This window comes from Ictidomys tridecemlineatus (assembly GCF_052094955.1).
Source record: "Ictidomys tridecemlineatus isolate mIctTri1 chromosome 3 unlocalized genomic scaffold, mIctTri1.hap1 SUPER_3_unloc_1, whole genome shotgun sequence".
NCBI lineage: Eukaryota > Metazoa > Chordata > Mammalia > Rodentia > Sciuridae > Ictidomys > Ictidomys tridecemlineatus.
In genome coordinates, this window is record NW_027520953.1 from 1 (window position 1) to 23,244 (window position 23,244).

Consider the following 23,244-nt stretch of genomic DNA (forward strand, 5'->3'; position numbering starts at 1 on the left):
TGAGCCCTTTCGCCATGTTCGGGACTGGGTGCTGCCAAAGAGAGGAAACAAAAAGTGCATAATTTAGAAGCAAAACGTTTTATGTTCTTTCAACTAAGGCCTGAAGACTACTTATGAATACAATTGACTTAAACAACAAGTATTTTAATACCTGCCACAAACCTCTCTTAGTTACAACCATAACTTTTATAAGCTGTTTGGAAAACAGTTGTTTTTATTGTTTAAGTTTCTTGTAGTGAAATTATTTCTAATTAATGGATTCTTTAGTATAAATTTTAGGTATAAAAAGTGAGCAAACAATAGAGATCCTCGCTGAGTTTCTTGTGACATGAAATGTTCCCATGTTGGCTCCTCATTTTCTTATTGATATCTTGCATTACAGTACAGTATACTTACAATGATACCTATTGTGGATACAAATCTATATATTAATACACTTTTGTTGTTTTTTTGGAGGTGCTGGGGCTTGAACCATGGCGCTCGTGCATGCCAAGCAACCACTCTACCTCAAATGAACAAATACGGATGTATTTCTATTAATCCAAAGCTGAGAATAGCCAACTGTGTGACCCTGGAGATCCAGGCTGACTGATTCTCGCAGCCTGCCCCGAGGCTACAGAAAGTGTGGCTCACAGAGAAGTGATTAATTAGCAAGCAGGGAGATAAGTGGCTGCAACTCCATGGAATCCCGACAGCCAAGCCCGCACTGACCCCCTGGCTGAGTACAGGATTTCAGACGGGGAAGGAAGCGGTACAGTCCTATCCCCCACAGGGTACACTCCACCAAGGCAATCAGCGGCCACCATCTTAGAGAACTGAAGTATCCACCACCACTCTCCAACAGATTGCAACAATAAAACAGGTGTGTGTCACTCAGCTCATCCCCCAGACTTCGGGGAATTCGCATAAAATCTCTCCTAGGCTTTCCAGGGGAGGGAGTATCAGAGTGAGCCTGCATAAAGACTAGGGGAAAACGAGAGACACCTGACCTTCAACTCCCCCTCCCATTAGCTGCCAAAATGAAACCTGTCTAGCCAGTGCTGGGGGAGGGGCAAGCAGAAAAAATCAAAACGATACAGTGCCAGGGATCCCAATAGCCAACTGTGTGACCCCGGAGATCTGGGCTGACTGATTCCCACGGCCTGCCCTGTGGCTACAGAAGGCATGGAGCTGCAGAGAAGCGATTAATTAGCAAGCAGGGAGAAAAGTGGCTGCGATTAGGTGGAATCTCGCCTGCCAAGCCCGCACTGACCCCCGGGCTGAGTACAGGATTTCAGAGGGGGAAGGAATCGGTACAGTTCTATCCCCCACAACAGAAACAAAACAATAGAGTGCCGGGGTTCCCAATAGCCACCTTCCACACCCAACAAACGGCAGGCCCAGAGTACAGTTTGAACTGACGAGAACCATCACTCAGGGGAAATCTGGTCTAGCAGGAGAAACCAAGACTAGCAGGAGAAACCAAGGGACTAGAGGCAAGGCCCTCGCGACTGAGCGGCTGGAAACCATAGGCCCGCTGGCGACAGTTCACCCACTGCCCGCGTAACTGGGCGGTTGGAGAACGCCCGCCCGCTGGCGACCGATCACCCGCCCGGGGACTGTGATACTGGGCGGCTGGAGACCGCCTGCCTGCCGTGACTGGGAGCTGAAACCAAACAGACAGTCCAGTCACACACCCCCATTAGGACACCCCGGCAAGGAGCCTGGGGCCCGTCATAGCAGAGTAGTGTCGGCAGTGGAGCTCGGACTTCGGAATTCCTTCCCAGCCGAATCCACATTAGCAGGCATAGTTTAACAACACAAAGGAGAGACATCAGAGTAATACAGAACCAAAACAAATCTATAAAGAGAGCAGAAACACGACAATCAAATAGAGCTGGAAAGTAACGTGGACAACATGAGAAAACACGGGAAAAAAGGACTACAAACAATGCAAGACAACTTAATTCTACCGGAGGACATAGAAACATCAGAAGCAGGGATAGGGAAAGAACTCGGCATACCTAACTTGAATGGAAAGGAATATTACAGAAGACATGAGACAGCAAGTCCAAGCAATAAAAGTATATTTTGAAAATGAATTAAACAAACAAATTCAAATGGCAAAGAACAAGCTCTACCAGGAGATAGAGATCTTAAAAAACAAATCAAACAATAATCCTAGAATTGCAGAAAACTATAAACCAAATTAAATACTCAAATGAGAATATTACAAATAGACTTGATCAAGTAGAAGTCAGAACATCAGATAATGAAGACAAGGTTTATCAACTTGAAAAAAATATAGTCAACACAGAAAAGATGCTTAAATCCCACGAGCAATCTATTCAAGAGATATGGGTTGTCATAAAAAAACCAAATTTGAGAGTCATCGGGATAGAAGAAGGCTCAGAGATTCAAACCAAAGGAATGGACAGCATATTAAATGAAATAATTCTAGAAAACTTCCCAGAGATGAAAGATGGAATGGATTGCCAAATCCTAGAAGCCTACAGGAGGCCAAACATTCAAAACCATAATAGACCAACTCCAAGACATATAATTATGAAGATAGCCAACATACAGAACAAGGAGAGAATATTAAAGGCTACGAGAGAAAAGAGGCAGATTACATTCAGGGGTAAACCAATTAGGTTAAAGACTGATTTCTCATCACAGAATTTGAAAGCGAGAAGATCCTGGAACAATGTATTTCAAACGCTGAAAAATAATGGATTCCAACCACGAATACTGTATCCAGCAATATTGAGCTTCAGATTTGACAATGAAATTAAAATCTTTCACGATAAACAAAAGCTAAAAGAATTCACAGCCAGAAAACCAGCACTGCAAAGCATTTTGAGCAAAATACTACAAGAAGAGGAATTGAAAAATAGTGCCCAAAACTAACAGCAGGAGGTATCGCAGTAAAGGGGGAGGAAAATAACCAAAAAGTAAAACTAGCCAAACTAAAATAAATCAATAAAGAAGCATGACTGGAAGTACAAATCATATCTCAATTGTAACCTTAAATGTTAATGGCCTAAACTCACCAATCAAGAGACATAGGCTAGTAACGTGGATCAAAAAAACAAATCCAACAATATGCTGCCTTCAGGAGACTCATATGATAGGAAAAGACATACACAGGCTGAAGGTTAAAGGTTGGGAAAAATCATACCACTCACATGGCCCTCGGAAGCAAGCAGGAGTGGCCATACTCATATTGAATAAAATCAACTTCAAACCTAAATTAATCAAGAAGGATAAAGGAGGACACTATATACTGTTAAAAGGAACCATCCACCAACAAGACATAACAATTATCAATTTGTATGCACCAAACAATGGAGCTGCAACGTTCATAAAACAAACTCTCCTCAAGTTCAAGAGTCAAATAGACCACAACACAATAATTATGGGTGACTTCAACACACCTCTCTCGCCATTAGACAGATCCTCTAGACAAAAACTGATTAAAGAAACTATAGAACTCAACAGCACAATCAATATCCTAGACTTAACCGACATATTTAGAATATATCAACCATCATCAAGTGGATACACGTTCTTCTCGGCACCACATGGATCCTCCTCAAAGATAGACCATATATTATGCCATAAGGCAACTCGTAGTAAATATAAAGGCGTGGAGGTAATATCATGCACCATATCTGATCATAATGGAATGAAATTGAAAATCAATGATAAAAGAAGGAAGGAAAAAACCTACATCACATGGAAAATGAACAATATGTTATTGAATGATCAATGGGTTACAGAAGACATAAAGGAGGAGATGAAAAAATTCTTAGAGTCAAATGATAACACAGACACAACATACCGGAATCTATGGGACACAATGAAAGCAGTTTTAAGACGGAAATTCATTTCTTGGAGTTCTTTCCTCAAAAAAAGAAAAAACCAACAAATAAATGAACTCACACTACACCTCAAAAACCTAGAAAAGGAAGAGCAAAACAACAGCAAATGTAGTAGAAGACAAGAAATAATTAAAATTAAAGCAGAAATCAACGAAATTGAAACAAAAAAACCATTGAAAAAATTGATAAAACTAAAAGTTGGTTCTTTGAAAAAATAAATAAGATAGACAAGCCCTTAGCCATGCTAACGAAAAGAAAAAGAGGGAGAAGTCAAATTACTAACATACGGGATGAAAAAGGCAATATCACAACAGACACTACAGAAATACAGAAGATAATTAGAAAGTATTTTGAAACCCTATATTCCAATAAAATAGAAGATAGTGAAGATATCGATAAATTTCTTAAGGCAAATGATTTGCCTAGATTGAGACAGGAAGACACACACAATTTAAACAGACCAATAACAAAGGAAGAAGTAGAAGAAGCCATCAAAAGACTACCAACCAAGAAAAGCCCTGGACTGGATGGGTATACAGCGGAGTTCTACAAAACCTTCAAAGAAGAATTAATACCAATACTTCTCAAGCTATTTCAAGAAATAGAAAAAGAAGGAGCTCTTTCAAATTCATTCTATGAGGCCAACATCACTCTGATCCCAAAACCAGACAAAGACACTTCAAAGAAAGAAAACTACAGACCAATATCTCTAATGAACTTAAATGCAAAAATTCTCAATAAAATCCTGGCGAATCGAATACAAAAACATATCAGAAAACTTGTGCACCATGATCAAGTAGGATTCATCCCTGGGATGCAAGGCTGGTTCAATATACGGAAATCAATAAATGCTATTCACCACATCAATAGACTTAAAGACAAGAACCATATGATCATCTCCATAGATGCAGAAAAAGCATTCGACAAAGGACAGCATCCCTTTATGTTCAAAACACTAGAAAAACTAGGGATAACAGGAACTTACCTCAACATTGTAAAAGCTATATATGCTAAACCTCAGGCTAGCATCATCCTAAACGGAGAAAAATTGAAGGCATTCCCTCTAAAATCTGGAACAAGACAGGGATGCCCTCTATCACCACTTCTATTCAATTTAGTTCTTGAAGTACTAGCCAGAGCAATTAGACAGACAAAAGAAATTAAAGGCATAAAAATAGAAAAAGAAGAAATTAAATTATCACTATTTGCAGATGACATGATAATATACTTAACAGACCCAAAAGGGTCTACAAAGAAGCTGCTAGAGTTAATAAATGAATTCAGCAAAGTGGCAGGTTATAAAATCAACACGCATAAATCAAAGGCATTCCTGTATATCAGCAACAAAACCTCTAAAATGGAAATAAGGAAAACCACTCCATTCACAATATCCTCAAAGAAAATAAGATACTTGGGAATCAACCTAACAAAAGAGGTGGAAGATTTATACAATGAAAACTACAGAACCTTAAAGAGAGAGATAGAAGAAGATCTCAGAAGATGGAAAAATGTACCCTGTTCATAGATAGGCAGGACTAACATCATCAAAATGGCGATATTACCCAAAGTTCTCTACTGTTTAATGCGACGCAAATCAAAATCCCAACGACATTTTTTGTAGAAATAGATAAAGCAATCTTGAAATTCATATGGAAAAACAAAAGACCCAGAATAGCAAAAGCAATTCTAAGCAGGAAGTGTGAGTCTGGAGGTATAGCGATACCAGAGTTCAAACTGTACTACAAAGCAATAGTAACAAAAACAGCATGGTACAGGTACCAAAACAGGCAGGTGGACCAATGGTACAGAATAGAGGACACAGAGACTAATCCACAAAGTTACAACGATCTTATATTTGATAAAGGGGCTAAAAACATGCAATGGAGGAAAGATAGCATCTTCAACAAATGGTGCTGGGAAAATTGGAAATCCATATGCAACAAAATGAAATTGAATCCCTTTCTCTCGCCAGCCACAAAACTTAACTCAAAATGGATCAAGGAGCTAGATATCAAACCAGAGACACTGCGTCTGATAGTAAAAGTTGGCTATGATCTACATATTGTGGGGTCGGGCCCCAAATTCCTTAATAGGACGCCCATAGCCCAAGAGTTAATAACAAGAATAAACAAATGGGACTTACTTAAACTCAAAAGTTTTTTCTCAGCAAGAGAAACAATAAAAGAGGTAAATAGACAGCCTAAATCCTGGAAACAAATTTTTACCCCTCACACCTCAGATAGAGCCCTAATATCCAGAATGTACAAAGAACTCAAAAAATTAAACAATAAGATAAAAAATAACCCAATCAACAAATGGGCCAAGGACCTGAACAGACACTTCTCAGAGGAGGACATACAATCAATCAACAACTACATGAAAAAATGCTCACCATCTCTAGCAATCAGAGAAATGCAAATCAAAACCACCCTAAGATACCATCTCACTCCAGTAAGATTGGCAGCCATTATGAAGTCAAACAACAATAAGTGTTGGCGAGGATGTGGGGAAAAGGGTACACTTGTACACTGCTGGTGGGATTGCAAAATGGTGAGGCCAATTTGGAAAGCAGTATGGAGATTCCTGGGAAAGCTGGGAATGGATCCACCATGTGTGACCCAGCTATCGCCCTTCTTGGACTATTCCCTGAGGACCTTAAAAGAGCGCACTATAGGGATACGGCCACATCAATGATTATAGCGGCACAATTCACAATAGCTAGACTGTGGAACCAACCTAGATGCCCTTCAATAGATGAATGGATAAAAAAAATGTGGCATCTAGACACAATGGAGTTTTATGCAGCACGAAGAAATGACAAAATCATAGAATTTGCAAGGAAATGGATGACATTAGAGCAGATTATGCTAAGTGAAGCTAGCCAAGCCCTAAAAAACAAATGCCAAATGTCTTCTTTGATATAAAGAGAGCAACTAAGAATAGAACAGGAAGAAAGAGCATGAGGAAAAGACTAACAGTAAACAAAGACGAATGGGTGGAGAGAAAGGGAGAGAGAATGGAAAGCATATGGAAATGGTAGGAGACCTTCAATGATACACAAAATTATAAGAGGTTATGAGGGACAAGGGGGAGGGAAAAAAGGGAGAGAATTGAACAGCAGCAGAGGAGGAAGAGAGGGAAGATGGGAGGGGAGGGGAGGAGAGGGGGGATAGTAGGGGATAGGAAAGGTAGCAGAATACAACAGTCACTAATATGCCATTATGTAAAAATGTGAGTATGTAACAGATGTGATTCTGCAATCTGTATTTGGGGTAAAAATGGGAGTTCAAAACCCAATTGAGTCAAATGTACAAAAGATGATATATCATGAGCTCTGTAATGTTTTGAACAATCAATAAAAAAAAATCCAAAGCTGACACTTTAGACATTAGAGTTCACTCTTTGTATTGGATTATATAATTCTATGGGATTTGAAAAATGAATATTGTCCTGTGTATCTACCATTATAATATCATACTGAATAAATTCACTGTCCTAAAAACCTACTACTCATCCTCTTCACACCTCTCATTCCCTGCAATCAATGATTTTATAAAACTCCTCAAACTTGAGATGTCCTAAACATTCATGCTAGACACTGCCCTAGCATGGATGAACACTTCTAGCCCACACTCTACACTTGCAATTGGAGAGCATCTAGCCCCTTTAGATGGAAGGGCACCACTAAGCACTATGCTCTAAAAGATCTTTCAGAGAATAATATGCCCACGCCATAGCCATGTAGTCAATTATACAAGTTATTTTCCTGTCATAAATAAATAGATAACACAAAATTCTTTCATGCCTTTTGGTGTTATGATATCTCAGTTTTTATCCATGAATCCTATTTCTATTGTATGGATGTAGCACATACATTGGATTTCTTTTGTTTATATTGTGGTGCTGGGAATGGAACCCAGGGTCTCAGCAGGCTAGGCATGTGCTCTACCACTGAGCTCCACACAGTCCTCATATTCACTTTTTGAAACTCATCTTGTTATAGATTTAGCAAATATGAATAAAGATGCTATAAAAATTTTGCACAGGTTTTTGTGTGGACACATCTCAATGCATGGGGGCAAATACCTGGAAACACATTGCTGGCATAGGTGGTAAGGTCATGTTTTATTTTGTGGGAAACTGAAAAAGCCCTAATCTGGAGTGGAGCCTCTCACTAGCAATGCAGGAGCATTCCTGTTGCTCCATCTCTCATTTTTCACTTTTTTATTCTTTCTTTCCTTAGTGATTAGGTAAAACTCCATCTTCTTATTGAATGTTTGCAACTTTCAATGATCACACTCGACCATCCCATGACACACCATGTCACACAGGACAAGATTCTTAGGGTGGTTGTTCTTGGCCTGGGTGCTCTCATTGTCATTTTATGTATGCATATCTCCTGCCTCCACTGTTATTATTTTTAGTTAAATGGTTTTATCTTTGAAAGATACTTTTATAAGGGACAGACATTTATTTATTCAGGCATCTAGAATTATATTTGACTATACTATATTTGAGGAAGCTGTTATTTAGCTTTTGGAAGATAGATTTCTGGGTTCATTTTTTATATCAGAACCTCATTACACATCATGAAAACCCTTCAAACTGTCTCACAACTCACTGATGCTATTGCATTTAAAGTTGTTTTCATTTCTATCTTTATATTTCACTATGATAGTTTCCACTACAATAATCTATCATTAATCCAGTCTCAAAACATTTTACACAAATATAATGCCTACCCTCCCTTTCACTTCAAAGAGCCAGGTGTAAGGAATATAGAAAACACAGCCTTCTGTCATGAGATAAGAATCCAATGGCGGTCCTCAGAGCCACCACATCACAGTCCAGCCCCCTTAGTACTTCTCTCCCTGGCTCCATCTGAGCCCATTACTGTTGAAATTCTCCTCAGCTGGGGAGGAATTTCACTCTCAACTGTCTTTAGAATGCCATCAAGGCTGTGAGAGAAATGTCAAAATGAGAAATAAAGTACATAATCTGGGGAAGAGGAAAGATCTAAATTTTAGGTAGCAGAGTTACCCACATTATGAAACAGAGAAAAAACAGTAATGGATGATCTCTCTGGAAAAGGGGACAAAGCATGGAAAGAAAAAAACAGTGAGTTAAGTATTCTAACTTTTAAAGAAGCCATTGATTTTTATTTTTCAAAAAAGTGGTTTTTGATGAGGACTCTTTAGGTAAAAACTTTAATTTAATCTTAAATTAATCTTCTCATAGTAAAACATTTTAAACTTGAAGGCTTTTGGAAATTATCTCTGAAAGTCAAATGCAAACAGCTGTTTTTCAAACACACATGCACAGATGTGCACACCAGGTCATTAGTCACTCACTGGTCTTGTATGGCCACGTCATGGGGCAGTGAAAGGCCGCACGTCTCCATCACCATCACCTTCCTCCATTACAATTGCTGATGTTTCCGGCCCCTTGGTGTTCAGCTGTGTTCAGAAGCAAAGGAAGACAAGCAAGATTAAAATGTGACCAAGTGTCCTTTGATTAAACAAACTTTAAGAAGTTATTTTTTCCATAGCTAATTTTTAAACGATTAAACCTCACTGGTTATCATACCACATATCAGTGAAAGATTAATGGCTTTTTTTTAGTAGACAAAACTGAGAAAAATGGCTCATTCTATGATAAAAAATAAAACTTGGTCTCACACACAAAGGTACATATCAAATAGTTTAAAGGTGATGTTTAATCTTTTCCAACCAGCAGAGCCTGGCATTAACAAGTGACAACCAGTGCTGGACCGCTCAGAACAGTGGCCAACCAGGGCACTGCCTAGGGTGTCCTAGCTGGACCAAGGCGAACTCTGCGGACTCAACGTGAAAGGAAAAGAAGTGAGCTAACATAAGAAAACAAAAATATCTTAACTTAAACTTCAAATAAATCAAAAAGCAACAAACTTCAAAACAAAACAATGTGTCTACCTTAAAATTAAGAATGTCTATTCGGTGAAGGATCCCTGGATTCACAAAGTGCCATTCTGAGTTATTTGCAATTATCCAGAAATCTATAAGGAACTCCTCAGAGTAAACACACACAACACACAAAAAGGAAGTCCTGTGGGAAAAGGAGCCATTCATTCCTAGAGCAGCCAGCGGGGCCGAGGGGCAAGCGACAAGATCCCCCAAATTACTGGTGATCCAATGGGAATACATTAAACGCTGTGCCCCTTGGGCCCACCAGGCTGGCGAAAACCAGACAATTGGGCAGTATCAAGTGCTGGGGAGGATGAGGAGGAAGGAAGCCTCCAGTGGAAGGCCAGAGAGATTAGCCTGTGTGACCCGTAATCCCATCCTGGGTGTGTATGCCAGGGAAATTTCACACAAGCGCAGAAGGGACACCGAAAAGGATGTTGACCGTGGCCTGGAATGTGGTGCCAGGAGGTGGTGGCACCCCGGTGTCCGCTAAGTAAGGCAACGTGTGAGTGAAATGCGTCGATGCCCACCACAATCTCACACAACAGTAAAAGCATATTCACTCCTGAACACCGTATCCTATAAGGACACAGTGATATTCAAAGATATAGAATAAACAAACAGGGTGCCGATGGGACAGGATGGTGGGAAGAAAGGCAGAAACGCCACAAAACCAGAATCCTTGCACGGGACTGTGATCCCAAAGTCCAAAACCAAATGGCTGTGCTCAGTTCTGCCTCAAATGTGTGCACCAGGAAGTGTGTGCCAGAAAGGGGGCTCTAAAGGGTCCTGGGGAGAGGAGATGCCGTGGCTGAGACCCTAGTACCTTCGTTCTTGGAGAGTGTTCCAGGGCTTAAGCTGCAGCCCAGACACCACTCTGGAGAACGTGCCCCCAGCAAACTGCATTCCCAGCCCCCAAATGAGGATAAGGCCGCTGTTGGTCCTTGATGAGATCTAAGGCCCTGTGTCCCAGGCCTGGAAGCCCATAACCCAACCCTCATTTACTTCAAGTCACTCTTTGAATAAGAGCAACAGTTCATAGAACAGACATTTGGAGGAAGAGACAGGAGATGAAGGTGAGAGATGAGGGGGGAGACATCTTCTCCACGTCCTGGGGGCTGCACAATTCAGCAGGACCTGTCATGCAGCCACAGGCCCCCCAGGGCAGCCACGACCACTACACAACTAACCAAGCATCTAGGCTGGAGACCAGGGTCAATAGGAGATAGAGTCAAAGTTCATTCCTTGATTTTGCCTCAGCTTAAAGATAGGTTCTAACTCAGCTTCTGCTAACCCTGAGAGGGCAAAAATGCTTTGTCCCCAAGTCCTGGAGGGCCCTCCAAACAGGGTTTCAGCCCCAGACCTCAATGAGGTCCCCGGATTCCATGCCCAGATCAGCTGGCAGCTCCTTGCCTGAAAGCTTTGTCCCATCAAAGAAGAAAAACAGCTTGTGTCCAGAGAGTCCCATGGCCTCCTCATAGTGTGACACGAGGGTCTTGAGAGGAGAATCCTGAGACAACAAGATCTCCAGCATCTGGTGTTTCTCTTTGCCATGCACCCTGAGACGGAGCTGCTGGGATGTCTCTGTGGCCTCTGAAGAACTTGCTAGCATCACACAGTCAATGATGTCAGCCACTCCAAGCTTCAGAGTCCAGGGGGTGGCCGTAGGGGACAGTTCTGTCTCTCCAAAGAGCAAAAGAATCCTGCTTGGGGACACCCTGAGACGGGTGGCCATGTGGTCCACCACACTCTGAAGGGGCTCCGACATTCTGATGGGCAATCTGATCAGGTCGGCCCAGCACCGAATTTTCAGTGGGAAGAACCGGGGATCTTTATATTTCACTGTGGTAGTTTCCACTACAATAATCTATCATTAATCCAGCCTCATAACGTTTTATACAAATATAATGCATACCCTCCCTTTCACTTCAAAGAGCCAGTTGTAAGGAATATAGAAAACACAGCCTTCTGTCATTAGATGGGAATCAATGTTGGTCCTCAGAGCCACCACATCACAGGCCAGCCCCCTTAGTACTTCCTCCCTGGCTCCATCTGAGCTCATTACTGCTGAAATTCTCCCTCAGCTGGTGGGGAATTTCACTCTCATCTGTCTTTTTTTTTTTTTTTTTAAGAGAGAGTGGGAGAGAATAGAGAGAGAGAATTTTTAATATTTATTTTTTAATTCTCGGCGGACACAACATCTTTGTTGGTATGTGGTGCTGAGGACCGAACCCAGGTCGCACGCATGCCAGGCGAGCACGCTACCACTTGAGCCACATCCCCAGCTCGTCAACTGTCTTTAGAATGTCATCAAGGCTTTGAGAGAAATGTCAAAAGGAGAAATAAAGTACATAATCTGGGGAAGAAGAAACATCTAAGTTCCAGGAAGAAGAGTTACCCACATTATGAAACAGAGAAAAAACACAGCAATAGATGATCTCTCTGGAAAAGGGGATAAAACATGGAAAGAAAAAACCCAGTGAGTTAAGTATTCTAACTTTTAAAGAAGCCATGGATTTTTATTATTCAAAAAAGTGGTTTTTGATGAGTACTCTTTACGTAAAAACTTTAATTTAATCTTAAATTAATCTTCTCATAGTAAAATATTTTAAACTTGAAGCTTTTTGAAATTATCTCTGAGTGTCAAATGCAAACAGCTGTTTTTCGAACACACATGCACAGATGTGCACACCACGCCATTAGTCACTCACTGGTCTTGTATGGCCAAGTTGTGGGGCAGTGGAAGGTTGTTCCTCTCCATCACCATCCTCTTCCTCCATTACAATTGCTAATTTTTCCGGCCACTTGGTGTTCAGCTGTGTTCAGGAGCAAAAGGAAGACAAGCCAGGAAAAGTCAAAGATTAAAATGTGACCAGGTCTCCTTATATTCAACAAACTTTAAAAAGTTATTTTTTCCATAGCTAATTTTTAAATGATTAAACCTCACTGGTTACAATATATTCAATTGAAAAATAAAGATGATTTTCTGAAATATGGAAAAGTAAATAAACATATGATAAATATTCTGGAGTGCTATTTAGAAACATTAAATATTTCTTTACCTCTTATTTTATTTTTTAAACATTTTTTAAAAGTTGTTGATGAACCCTTATTTTATTTATTTGTATGTGGTGCTGAGAATGGAACCCAGTGTCTCATGCATGCCAAGCAAGCACACTAACACTGAGCCACAACCCCAGCCCTACCTCTTATTTTAGAAATTAAAAAAAAAATTTGTTTTCGTAACCTTAATTAGAACAAGAACTATAAGAAATACATCATCAACTTACTGCTGGTCTTCCAGAAGGGAAGCAATCCTTCTCTGAAAATGAAAGGGAAAGGAATGTTAACAATTTACCACAGAAAACTTTTCTATGACAAAAAGAAAAATAATATAAAAGAGGAGCAAGTGAAATGTGTTAAAACTGATTTCATTTTAAGTAGAATTACTTCTCTAGATATATGATAGTAATAGTAACTTAAAAATAAAATTTATATGAGACTCAGCTACTAACTCTTTAATCTTAATGAAACCTTAAAATACATTTTGAAAAACCTGAATTGATCATTCAAATGACTGGATTTCATGGTATGTAAATTATACTTCAATCAAGTTATTAAAATATAAAGGAGAACTAGCCTGGTAATTCCATGCCTATAATCCAAAGGGCTCAAGAGGCAGAGACAGGAGAATATTGTGTTCAAAGCCAGCCTAAGCAATTTAGCTAGGTGCTTAGAAACTCAATGCGACCCTGCCTCTACATAACATACAAAATAGAGCTGGGGATGTGGTTCAGGGGTTGAGTGACCCTGGGTTCAGTCCCTGGTACCCTGCCCCCACCAAAGTGTAATGAAAACCATACCCACCCAAGCTGTATTAAAATAAAACATTTCTTCTTTAAGATACTTTCTTAAGCAGTAAAGGTGATTTGACAAATATTCTTGAGTACCAAGGAGCAAGGTGATATAAAGCCACCAAACATGGCAACTGGGAAAAGAATTCTTTTTGACATGGTTTGTTTCTTTGTAAAATGCAACTTACTAGTTGACTTAGACGTTCTAGGTGAAAGTACGAGCTTTTCCTAAGGATACCAGGTAAGTTATTTATAGAAAAAGTCAAGATCAGTATTACTTGCAAAGAACTCTACTTCTTTTTTGAACATAGCCTTTCTCTCTGTGATGATGTAAACATATTAAATACAATTAATCCAACCACATATGATTTTTGCATACTTAGATTATTTTTAAAAACTATATATATGACTTAGAGACGGAAAACATATTAAATAAAAATTATATATCTTGGGGTTGTAATGGGCAAAATCTACCCAGAGAGAAATGGGAGAAACGATGTTGCATCTTTTAATGTACAGTGCAATGAAGAGAAAGCAGGAGAACCAGCTTGGGGAAGGAGAGTCTAACTAAATCTCCAAAGACATTCCAGGGATCGCTCAACCAACTGCACCACATGGACTCCATTCCACCGATGCTACTTTACGCAAACTGTTTTTAAAAATTTAGTATACTTCAACTCTTACTCACTGAGATTCTAATTCTGAGGAATAAATCCTTTGAGGTAAGGTATTTATTTTTATGTATTTGCATGTAATTTTTGAATAGAAAATACTTTTTATTTCAAGGTCTATGCATTTATAAAGCAAAAATTCCTTCTAGGCCACTGACAATAAACATATCTCTAGCATAAACATGTCTAGAAATCCACAATTTTTCCTTCTCAACTAAAAATCATTTAAACCCGTGAGGAGGAAAAAAAATACCCAAGTAAATGTAACAACATGGAACAAGTGTGAATCCCACTAGCATGTTGAATTATAATGTATAAGAAATATGGGGGAAAATGTAACAGATCCAATTCCATTCCTAACAAAATTATGAGATCAATGAAATCCTCAATCTCCAGATGATGTTCAAGAGCCATCCGGACAGTTGACAAAAAGCAGTATCTATGTAGGAGAAAGTAGGAACAATACAGTTTATCCTTTTATTTTTCCAGAAATGATCTTTTTATCTATCAGTGCTTCACAAGTTTCCATGGGATTCAGTCTTTTACCACTGTCTGAGGTCTCACCAGTAGGAGGAAAGCTGAGATTTTTCTTCTTCAAGGTGCTGGCGTTATAACACTTGTTGACACCCCGCACAGCTAGAGGATGCTCCGTTGGCCTTCCTTTGAGGACCCTGAAGGTTTGTGGCAACTGAGCCCCCTGCTCTGCCATGCCCTAACAAAGAGAAATTCAGACATGAGTTGTGGTTTGAATTGCTCTAATACTATCCATTTTCAGACATAAATATCAACATACAAAAAACAAACCCATACACATAATTTTAGATTTGACTAAATTCTAAATGGTCTCGTTTTCTAAAACTCTACTTTTCCATATTTATTTTGCAAATCAACAGTAAAGATCCAAACAACAAAATGGGAATGGAGTGCTGGGTTTGTTTGGGGAGAGGGACAGAAGTGTCAAACCTGTATTTCCTCTTGTTCATCACCCACCAGAGTAGCTCCTAATGGAAAAGGCTTAAGCCAAGAGCATAAGTCAGGGGACAGCAAACAGGAAGAAGAATGCTTCCTTATGTCTGGTTCTGCTCGAACTTTACACAGATACAGAACACAGGGCGGCTGGCCCATTCCAACTTCAGCACTTCAAGGAATACAAAAATAGGGATTTGAAACCAAGAACCCACTTTATACAGTGTTTACTGTTTCAGATCTTTTTAGGCGGGGAGGAGGAGGAGTACAAGGGATTGAATTCAGGGGGCACTCAACCACTCAGCCATACCCTCACCCTTTTTAATTTTTGAGACAGGGGTCTCACTAAATTGCTTAGTTCCTCGCTTATTGCTGAGTCTGCCTTTGAACTTGCAAACCTCCTAAGTCAGCCTCACTAGCTTCTGTGGTTACAGTCATGCTCCACTGAACCCAGCAATACATTACACTTTTTTTTCCCTTAAATACATTTGAAATAATCTAGTAGTACATTAAATGGTCATGCCATATTTTTAATTAATTTACTACTAATGATATTTGAGTTGACTTTTTGCTACATTTTGCTATCAAAATAATGGGACACAATCCATAATCTATGCTGCTCTATGGTTTCCCTAGGACACACATGCTAAAAATTGCATTTCTGGGTCAAAAGGTATGTAGGTGAAAGTAACATATTCATTTGTGATTTGGGATAGATACATGAAGGGATTTTTAAACAAATTTTTTTTGTGTGTGTGTGTTTGGTGTTTGGGATTAAACCCAGGGCCTTAAGCTGCTTAGTGATTAGGTAAGACTCCCTCTTATTATTGAATGTTTGCATCTTTGAATGATCACCCTCCACCATCATGTGACACCCCATGTCACACAGGACAATAATCTTAGGGTTCTTGTTCTTGGCCTGGAAGCTCTTATTGTCATTTTATATACATATCTCCTGCCTTTACTGTTATTATTTTTAGTTAAATGGTTTTATCTTTTAAAGATACTTTTATAAGAGACAAGACATTTATTTATTCAGGTTGGTAGAGGTGCTTTTGACTTTACTTTATTTGAGGAAGCGGTTAATAGCTTTTGGGAGATAGATTTTTTGGGTTGGTTTTTTCTATCAGAACTTCATTACACATCATGAAAACCCTTGAAACTGTCTCACAGCTCACTGATGCTATTGAATTTAAAAGTTGTTTTCATTTCTATCTTTATGTTTCACTGTGGTAGTTTCCACTACAATAATCTATCATTAATCCAGTCTCATAACATTTTACACAAATATATTGCATACTCTCCCTTTCATTTCAAAGAGCCAGTTGTAAGGAATATAGAAAACGTAGCCATCTGTCATGAGATGGGAATCCAATGGCGGTCCTCAGAGCCACCACATCACAGTCCATTCCCCTTAGTACTTCTCTCCCTGGCTCCACCTGAGCTCATTACTGCTGAAATTCTCCCTCAGCAGGTGAGGAATTTCACTCTCAACTGTCTTTAGAATGCCATCAATGCTTTGAGGGAAATGTCAAAAGGAGAAATAAAGTACATAAGATGGGGAAGAAGAAACATTTAAGTTTTAGGTAGAAGAGTTACCCACATTATGAAACAGAGAAAAAACACAGCAATAGTTGATCTCTCTGGAAAGGGGGGCAAAGCATGGAAAGAAAAAACCCAGTGAGTTAAGTATTCTTTTAAAGAAACCATTGATTTTTATTATTCAAAAAAGTGGTTTTTGATGAGTACTCTTTAGGTAAAAACTCTAATCTTAAATTAATCTTCTCATAGTAAAACATGTTAAAGTTGAAGCCTTTTTGAAATTATCTCTGAAAGTCAAATGCAAACAGCTGTTTTTCAAACACACATGCACAGATGTGCACACCAGGTCATTAGTCACTCACTGGTCTTGTGTGGCCACGTTGTGGGGCAGTGAAAGGCTGCACCTCTCCATCACCATCCTCTTCCTCCATTACTATTGCTGATGTTTCCGGTCCATTGGTGTTCAGCTGTGTTCAGGAGCAAAGGAAGACAAGCCAGGAAAAGTCAAAGATTAAAAGGTGACCAGGTCTCTTTTTTTAAAACAAACTTTAAGAAGTTATTTTTTCCATAGCTAATTTTTAAATGATTAATCCTCACTGGTTCCAATATATTCAATTAAAATTAAAGATGATTTTCTGAAATATGGAAAAGTAAATAAACATTATGATAAATATTCTGGAGTGCTATTTAGAAACATTAAACATTTCTTTACCTCTTATTTTATTTTTTTAAACATTTTTTAAAAGTTGTTGATGAACCCTTATTTTATTTATTTGTATGTGGTGCTGAGAATGGAACCCAGTGCCTCATGCATGCCAGGCAAGCACACTAACACTGAGCCACTACCCCAGCCCTACCTCTTATTTTAGAAATTAAAAAAATGAAAAACAGATTTCTTTTGGTAACATTAATTAGAGCAAGAACTATAAGAAATACATCATCAACTTACTGCTGGTGTTCCAGAAGGGAAGCAATCCTTCTCTGAAAGTGAAAGGGAAAGGAATGTTAACAATGTATCACAGAAAACTTTTCTATAATATAATAAATAATATAAATGAGGAGCATCTGAAATGTGTTAAAACCGATTTCATTTTAAGTAGAATTACTTCTCTAGAAATATGACAGTAATAGTAACAAAAATAATAATTTAATAAGACTCAGCTACTAACTCTATAATCTTAAGCAAACCTTAAAAAAATACATTTGGTAAAACCTGAATTGATCTTTCAAATGATTGGATTTCATGGTATGTAAATTATACTTCAATGAAGTTATTAAAATGTAATGGAGCCCTGGCCTGGTATTTCCATGCCTGTAATCCAATCGGCCTAAGTGGCAAAGACAGGAGGATCTTGAGTTCAAAGCCAGCCTCAGCAATTTAGCTAGGTGCTTAGAAACTCAATGCGACCCTGCCTCTACATAACACACAAAATAGAGCTGGGGATGTGGTTCAGGGGTTGAGTGACCCTGGGTGCAACCCCCGGTACCCAGCCCCCACCAAAGTGTAATGAAACCCATACCCACCCAAGCTGTATTAAAATAATACATTCCTTGTTTAAGATACTTTCTTAAGCACTAAAGGTGATATGACAAATACTCTTGAGTATCAAAGAGCAAGGGGATATAAAGCCACCAAACATGGCAAGTGGGAAAAGAATTTTGACATGGTTTGTTTCTTTGTAAAATGCAACTTGCTAGTTGACTCAGAAGTTCTAGGTAAAAGTACGAGCTTCTCCTAAGGATACCAGATAAGTTATTTATAGAAAAAGTCAAGATCAGTATTAGTTGCAAAGAAGTCTATTTCTATTTTGAACATAGCCTTTCTCTCTGTGATGATGTAAACATATTAAATACAATTAATCCAACCACATATGATTTTTGCATACTTAGATTACTTTTAAAACTATATAATGACTTTAGAGATGGAAAGCATATTAAATAAAAATTATATATCTTGGGGTTGTAATGGGCAAAATCTGCACAGAGAGAAATGAGAGAAATGATGTTGCATCTTTTAAAGTTCAGTGCAAAGAAGAGAAAGCAGCAGAACCAGCGAGGAGAAGGGGAGTCTAACTAAATCTCCAAAGACATACCAGGGATCAGTCAACCAACTGCACCTCGTGGACTTCATTCCAATGCTGCCTTACACAAACTGTTGTTAAAAATCCAGTATATTTTACTTCTTACCCACTTAGATTCTAATTCTGAAGAATAAATTTTTTGAGGTAAGATGTTTATTTTTATAATTTTTGAATAGAAAATACTTTTTATTTCAAGGTCTATGCATTTATAAAGCGAAAATTCCTTCTAGGCCACTGACAATAAACATATCTCTAGCATAAACATGTCTAGAAATCAACAATTTTTCCTTCTCAACTCAAAAACATTTAAACCCGTGAGGAGAAAAAAAAAAACCCAAGTAAATGTAACAACATGGAACAAGTGTGAATCCCACTAACATGTTGAATTATAATGTATAAGAAATGTGGAAAACTATGTAACAGATCCAATTCCAGTTCTAACAAAATTATGAGATCAATGAAATCCTCAATCTCCAGATGATGTTCAAGAGCCATCCAGACAGTTGACAAAAAGAGTATCTATGTAGGAGAAATAGGAACAAAAACGTGTAGCCTTTTATTTTTCCAGAAATGATCTTTTTATCTATCAGTGCTTCACAAGTTTCCATGGGATTCAGTCTTTTAGCACTGTCTGAGGTCTCACCAGTAGGAGGAAATCTGAGATTTTTCTTCTTCAAGGTGCTGGCGTTATAATACTTGTTGACACCCCGCACAGCTAGAGGATGCTCCGTTGGCTTTCCTTTGAGGACCCTGAAGGTTTGTGGCAACTGAGCCCCCTGCTCTGCCATGCCCTAACAAAGAGAAATTCAGACATGAGTTGTGGTTTGAATTGCTCTAATACTATCCATTTTCAGAGATAAACATCAACATACATAAAACAAACCCATACACATAATTTTAGATTTGACTAAAATCTAAATGGTCTTGTTTTCTAATACTCTACTTTTCCATATTTATTTTGTAAATCAACAGTAAAGATCCAAACAGAGGAATGGGAATGGAGTGCTGGGTTTGTTTGGGGAGAGGGACAGAAGTGTCAAACCTGTATTTCCCCTTGTTCTTCACCTACCAGAGTAGCTCCTAATTGAAAAGGCTTAAGCCAAGAGCAAAAGTCAGGGACAGCAGACAGAAAGAAGGATCCTTTCTTATGTCTGGTTCTTCTCTAGGCTTAGACAGAGAACACAGGATGGCAGGCTCATTCCAACCTCAGCAATTCAGGGAATACAAATGTAGTGTTTTGAAACCAAGAACCCACTTTATACAGTGATTACTGTTTAAGATCTTTTTTGGTGGGGAGGAGGAGGAGTACCAGGGATTAAATTCAGGGGCACTCAACCACTCAGCCATACCCTCAGCCTTTTTTATTTTTTGAGACAGGGTCTCACTAAATTGCTTAGTTCCTCGATTAGTTGCTGAGTCTGGCTTTGGACTTGCAAACCTCCTAAATCAGTCTCAAAAGCTGCTGGGATTACAATCATGCTCCACTGAACCCAGGAAAACATTACAGTTTTTTCCGCTAAATTCATTTCAAATAATCTTGTAGTACATTACATGGTCATGCCATATTTTTAATCAATTTACTACTAATGATATTTGAGTTGATTTTTTAAAACATTTTGCTAGCTAAATAATGGGACAAAACCCATAATATGTGCTGTTCTCTGGTTCCCCAAGGACACACATGCTAAATATTACATTTCTGAGTCAAAATGTATGTATTTGAAAAAGTAAGATATTCATTTGTGATTTGGGATATACACATAAAGGGTTTTTACTTTATTTGTTTTTATTTTATTTATTTATTTATTTATTTACTTTTTTTTTTTTTTTTTTTTTTTTTTGCTGTTTGGTATTTGGGATTAAACCCAGGGCATCAAGCTGGTAAGCACCTGCTAAACATTACCACAAGTTACCTTTACTTCCAAGGTCTTAATGTTATGGAGAAAATTGGCTTTTTCCTCCCCCATCTGCTGGACTGGGGACTGAATCCAAGGGTGCTTTAACACAGAGCTTCATCCCCAGTCCTCTACCCTTTTGCAAATTTGGGACAAGAGTCTTGTTAAGACCCCAACACATGTATCAAACCTGTGATCATCCTACCACTACGTGGAGCCTCTGGGATTACAGGGTGAACCAACGTGCTTGGCTACACAAGTTATTATCATTATTATTATGATCATTAATACTATTATTATTCGGGATTTACAGTCTCACCAATTTCCCCAGGCTTATCTCAAACTCATGGACTCAAGTGATCTTTATGTATCAGTCTGCAGAGTAGCTGGAAATACAGGCATGTGCCACAAAGCCCAGCTTTCATGTTTATTTAAAAAAATATATTAGTTGTAGATGGACACAATACCTTTATTTTATTTATTTTTATATAGTGCTAAGGCTCTAACCCAGGGCTTCAAGCCTGCTGGGAAAGCACTGTAACAGTGAGCCACATCCCTAGCCCTAATGTTTTTATTCTTTAAATTGTTTTTGGAAGTACTAGGTATTGAAGCCAGGAGCATTATACCACTGAGCTACATTCCCAGCCCTTTTTACTTTGAGGTAGGGTCTTGCTAAAACTGCCCAGGCTGGTCTCAAACTTATGATCCTTTTGCCTCAGCCTCCTGAGCTACTGGGATGATAGGCAGACATCACTATGCCCAGTCATCTTAAATTGCTCTTTTTTATTCTGGGATTCCTATCTCATGTAAAATGTCTTATAAATATGAGATTGTACAGCCAAGTGTGGTGGCATGCACCTGTAATCCCCCTGCTCAGAAATCAGGAGCAGGAGAGTCACTGCAGCCCACGAATTTGAGACCAGTCTGAGCATCACAGGAAGCCCCCTCACGCCCAAAAAAATGGGGAAAAAAGAGATAAAAGTGGGGTACTCTAATAACTAACAGTGAGAAAATAACCCAAATTTAAATGTAAGGTCTCTGGTGTGGCTCAATGGTAGAGCTCTTGCCTAGCATGCTCAAGGACATGAGTTTTCATGCTTATTCATACTAGCCCCAAAGCAGAAATCTAAAATCTCCTAATCCTCCTATATAATGAAATATATATATGTGTGTGTATATATCTTTATATCTATGTGTATGTGTGTGTGTGTGTGTGTGTGTGTGTGAGAGAGAGTGTATTGTGTGTGTGTATGTGTGTGTGTATGTGTGTATACACACATTTTCCCCCAGCACTGGGGGGTTTAGCCTAAGGACATCCTACCACTTGGCTTTTTCCCTAGCTCTTCTTATTTTGAGATACAGTCTTGCTAATTGCAGAGGATGGCCTAAAGGTGCCTCAGTTCCTGAGTTGCTGGAATTAGTCATGTGCCGCCAAACCCAGTTTACAATCCCTTTTCTAGCCAGTCCAGTGGTGCACACCTGCCTTCCAGGACTCAGCACACTGACATAGGAGGTTTGCTTGACCTCAGAAGTTCAAGACTGGCCTGGCCAACATACTGGGAACTCCACCTCAAACAAACAGAAAACCCACAAAACTGATGGTCAATTTTTCTTTCCTTTTCCACATCTTAGGATTCAATTCAGGGGTGTGTTACCATTGACCTACATCCTCAAAACTTTTCTTTGATACAGAAAATAATTCTCTTTAAGTTACTGATCCTTGACTTGTGATCCTCCTGCCTCAGTTTCTTGAGTAGCTGGGCTTATAGATGGGCACCGCTGTACCCAACTATATTATCAGTTTTCAAGTGTGCAGTAAATTAACTGGAACAACCTTATTGACCATTATATCTCCAAAACTTACTCATGTTTAACTGAAACTTTGTAATTTCTGAGTAATCTACTATCCTATTAGGACTCATAATAAACAAGTTCCCTTCCTATTATATGGAATCCTTTCCGGCACACTTGGTATTACCCACGCTGGTGGGTATTGTCCATCTGAAGCCCTTGCCAGGAAGCCAGCCAGGTCAGTGACTGTGATTATTACTGTTGCCACATTTTAAGGATGAGAGACATGCTGAATGTCTTGCCCAAGGGCAAAGAGTCAGGCAGTGTTGGTTCATGAGCTTGAGTCTCCAGAGAGCAAGGATCTTCCCTTCCAGGAGGGCTCTGTCCCAGCCCCTCAGAGCCTCCACCCACACTTTCCTGAACCTAGGACACATAGGCACAGCTGCCATAGGAAGCAGCACAAAATATGTGTATATAACAGACATGGGGGTCTTGGCACTCTCAACAGGGGAGTGAGGACTCAGGAACAAGAGACCCCCCACATGGGGGTCAGGGGATGAACTTCTGCTGCTTGTCCTGGCATTGCTGGGTGTGAAGGGAGAATAGGAGGCCAAGCCTCCCTTGGAAGCCTCCCAATGC

General features: G+C 39.2%; 1 protein-coding gene across 5 annotated transcripts in view; it reads right to left on the reverse strand.

Annotated features, from left to right (window-relative positions):
* LOC144372237 (palmitoyltransferase ZDHHC19-like) overlaps window positions 1-23,244 on the reverse strand; it is a 41,106-nt gene continuing 17,862 nt past the window's right edge. For 2 of the 5 annotated variants that reach the window (XM_078035616.1, XM_078035614.1), the window contains 8 exons: window positions 19,563-19,710; window positions 17,788-17,819; window positions 17,201-17,305; window positions 14,895-15,042; window positions 13,096-13,127; window positions 12,517-12,621; window positions 9,215-9,319; window positions 1-31 (listed from right to left, as the gene is read on the reverse strand). In XM_078035616.1, the coding sequence (XP_077891742.1) occupies window positions 9,233-9,319; window positions 12,517-12,621; window positions 13,096-13,127; window positions 14,895-15,042; window positions 17,201-17,305; window positions 17,788-17,819; window positions 19,563-19,710 (657 nt within the window). In that variant the 3' untranslated portion in view covers window positions 1-31; window positions 9,215-9,232. Of the gene's footprint in view, window positions 32-9,214; window positions 9,320-12,516; window positions 12,622-13,095; window positions 13,128-14,894; window positions 15,043-17,200; window positions 17,306-17,787; window positions 17,820-19,562; window positions 19,711-23,244 lie in introns of those variants that run through there. The other 3 variants (XM_078035615.1, XM_078035617.1, XM_078035618.1) reach the window with 3 other exon arrangements.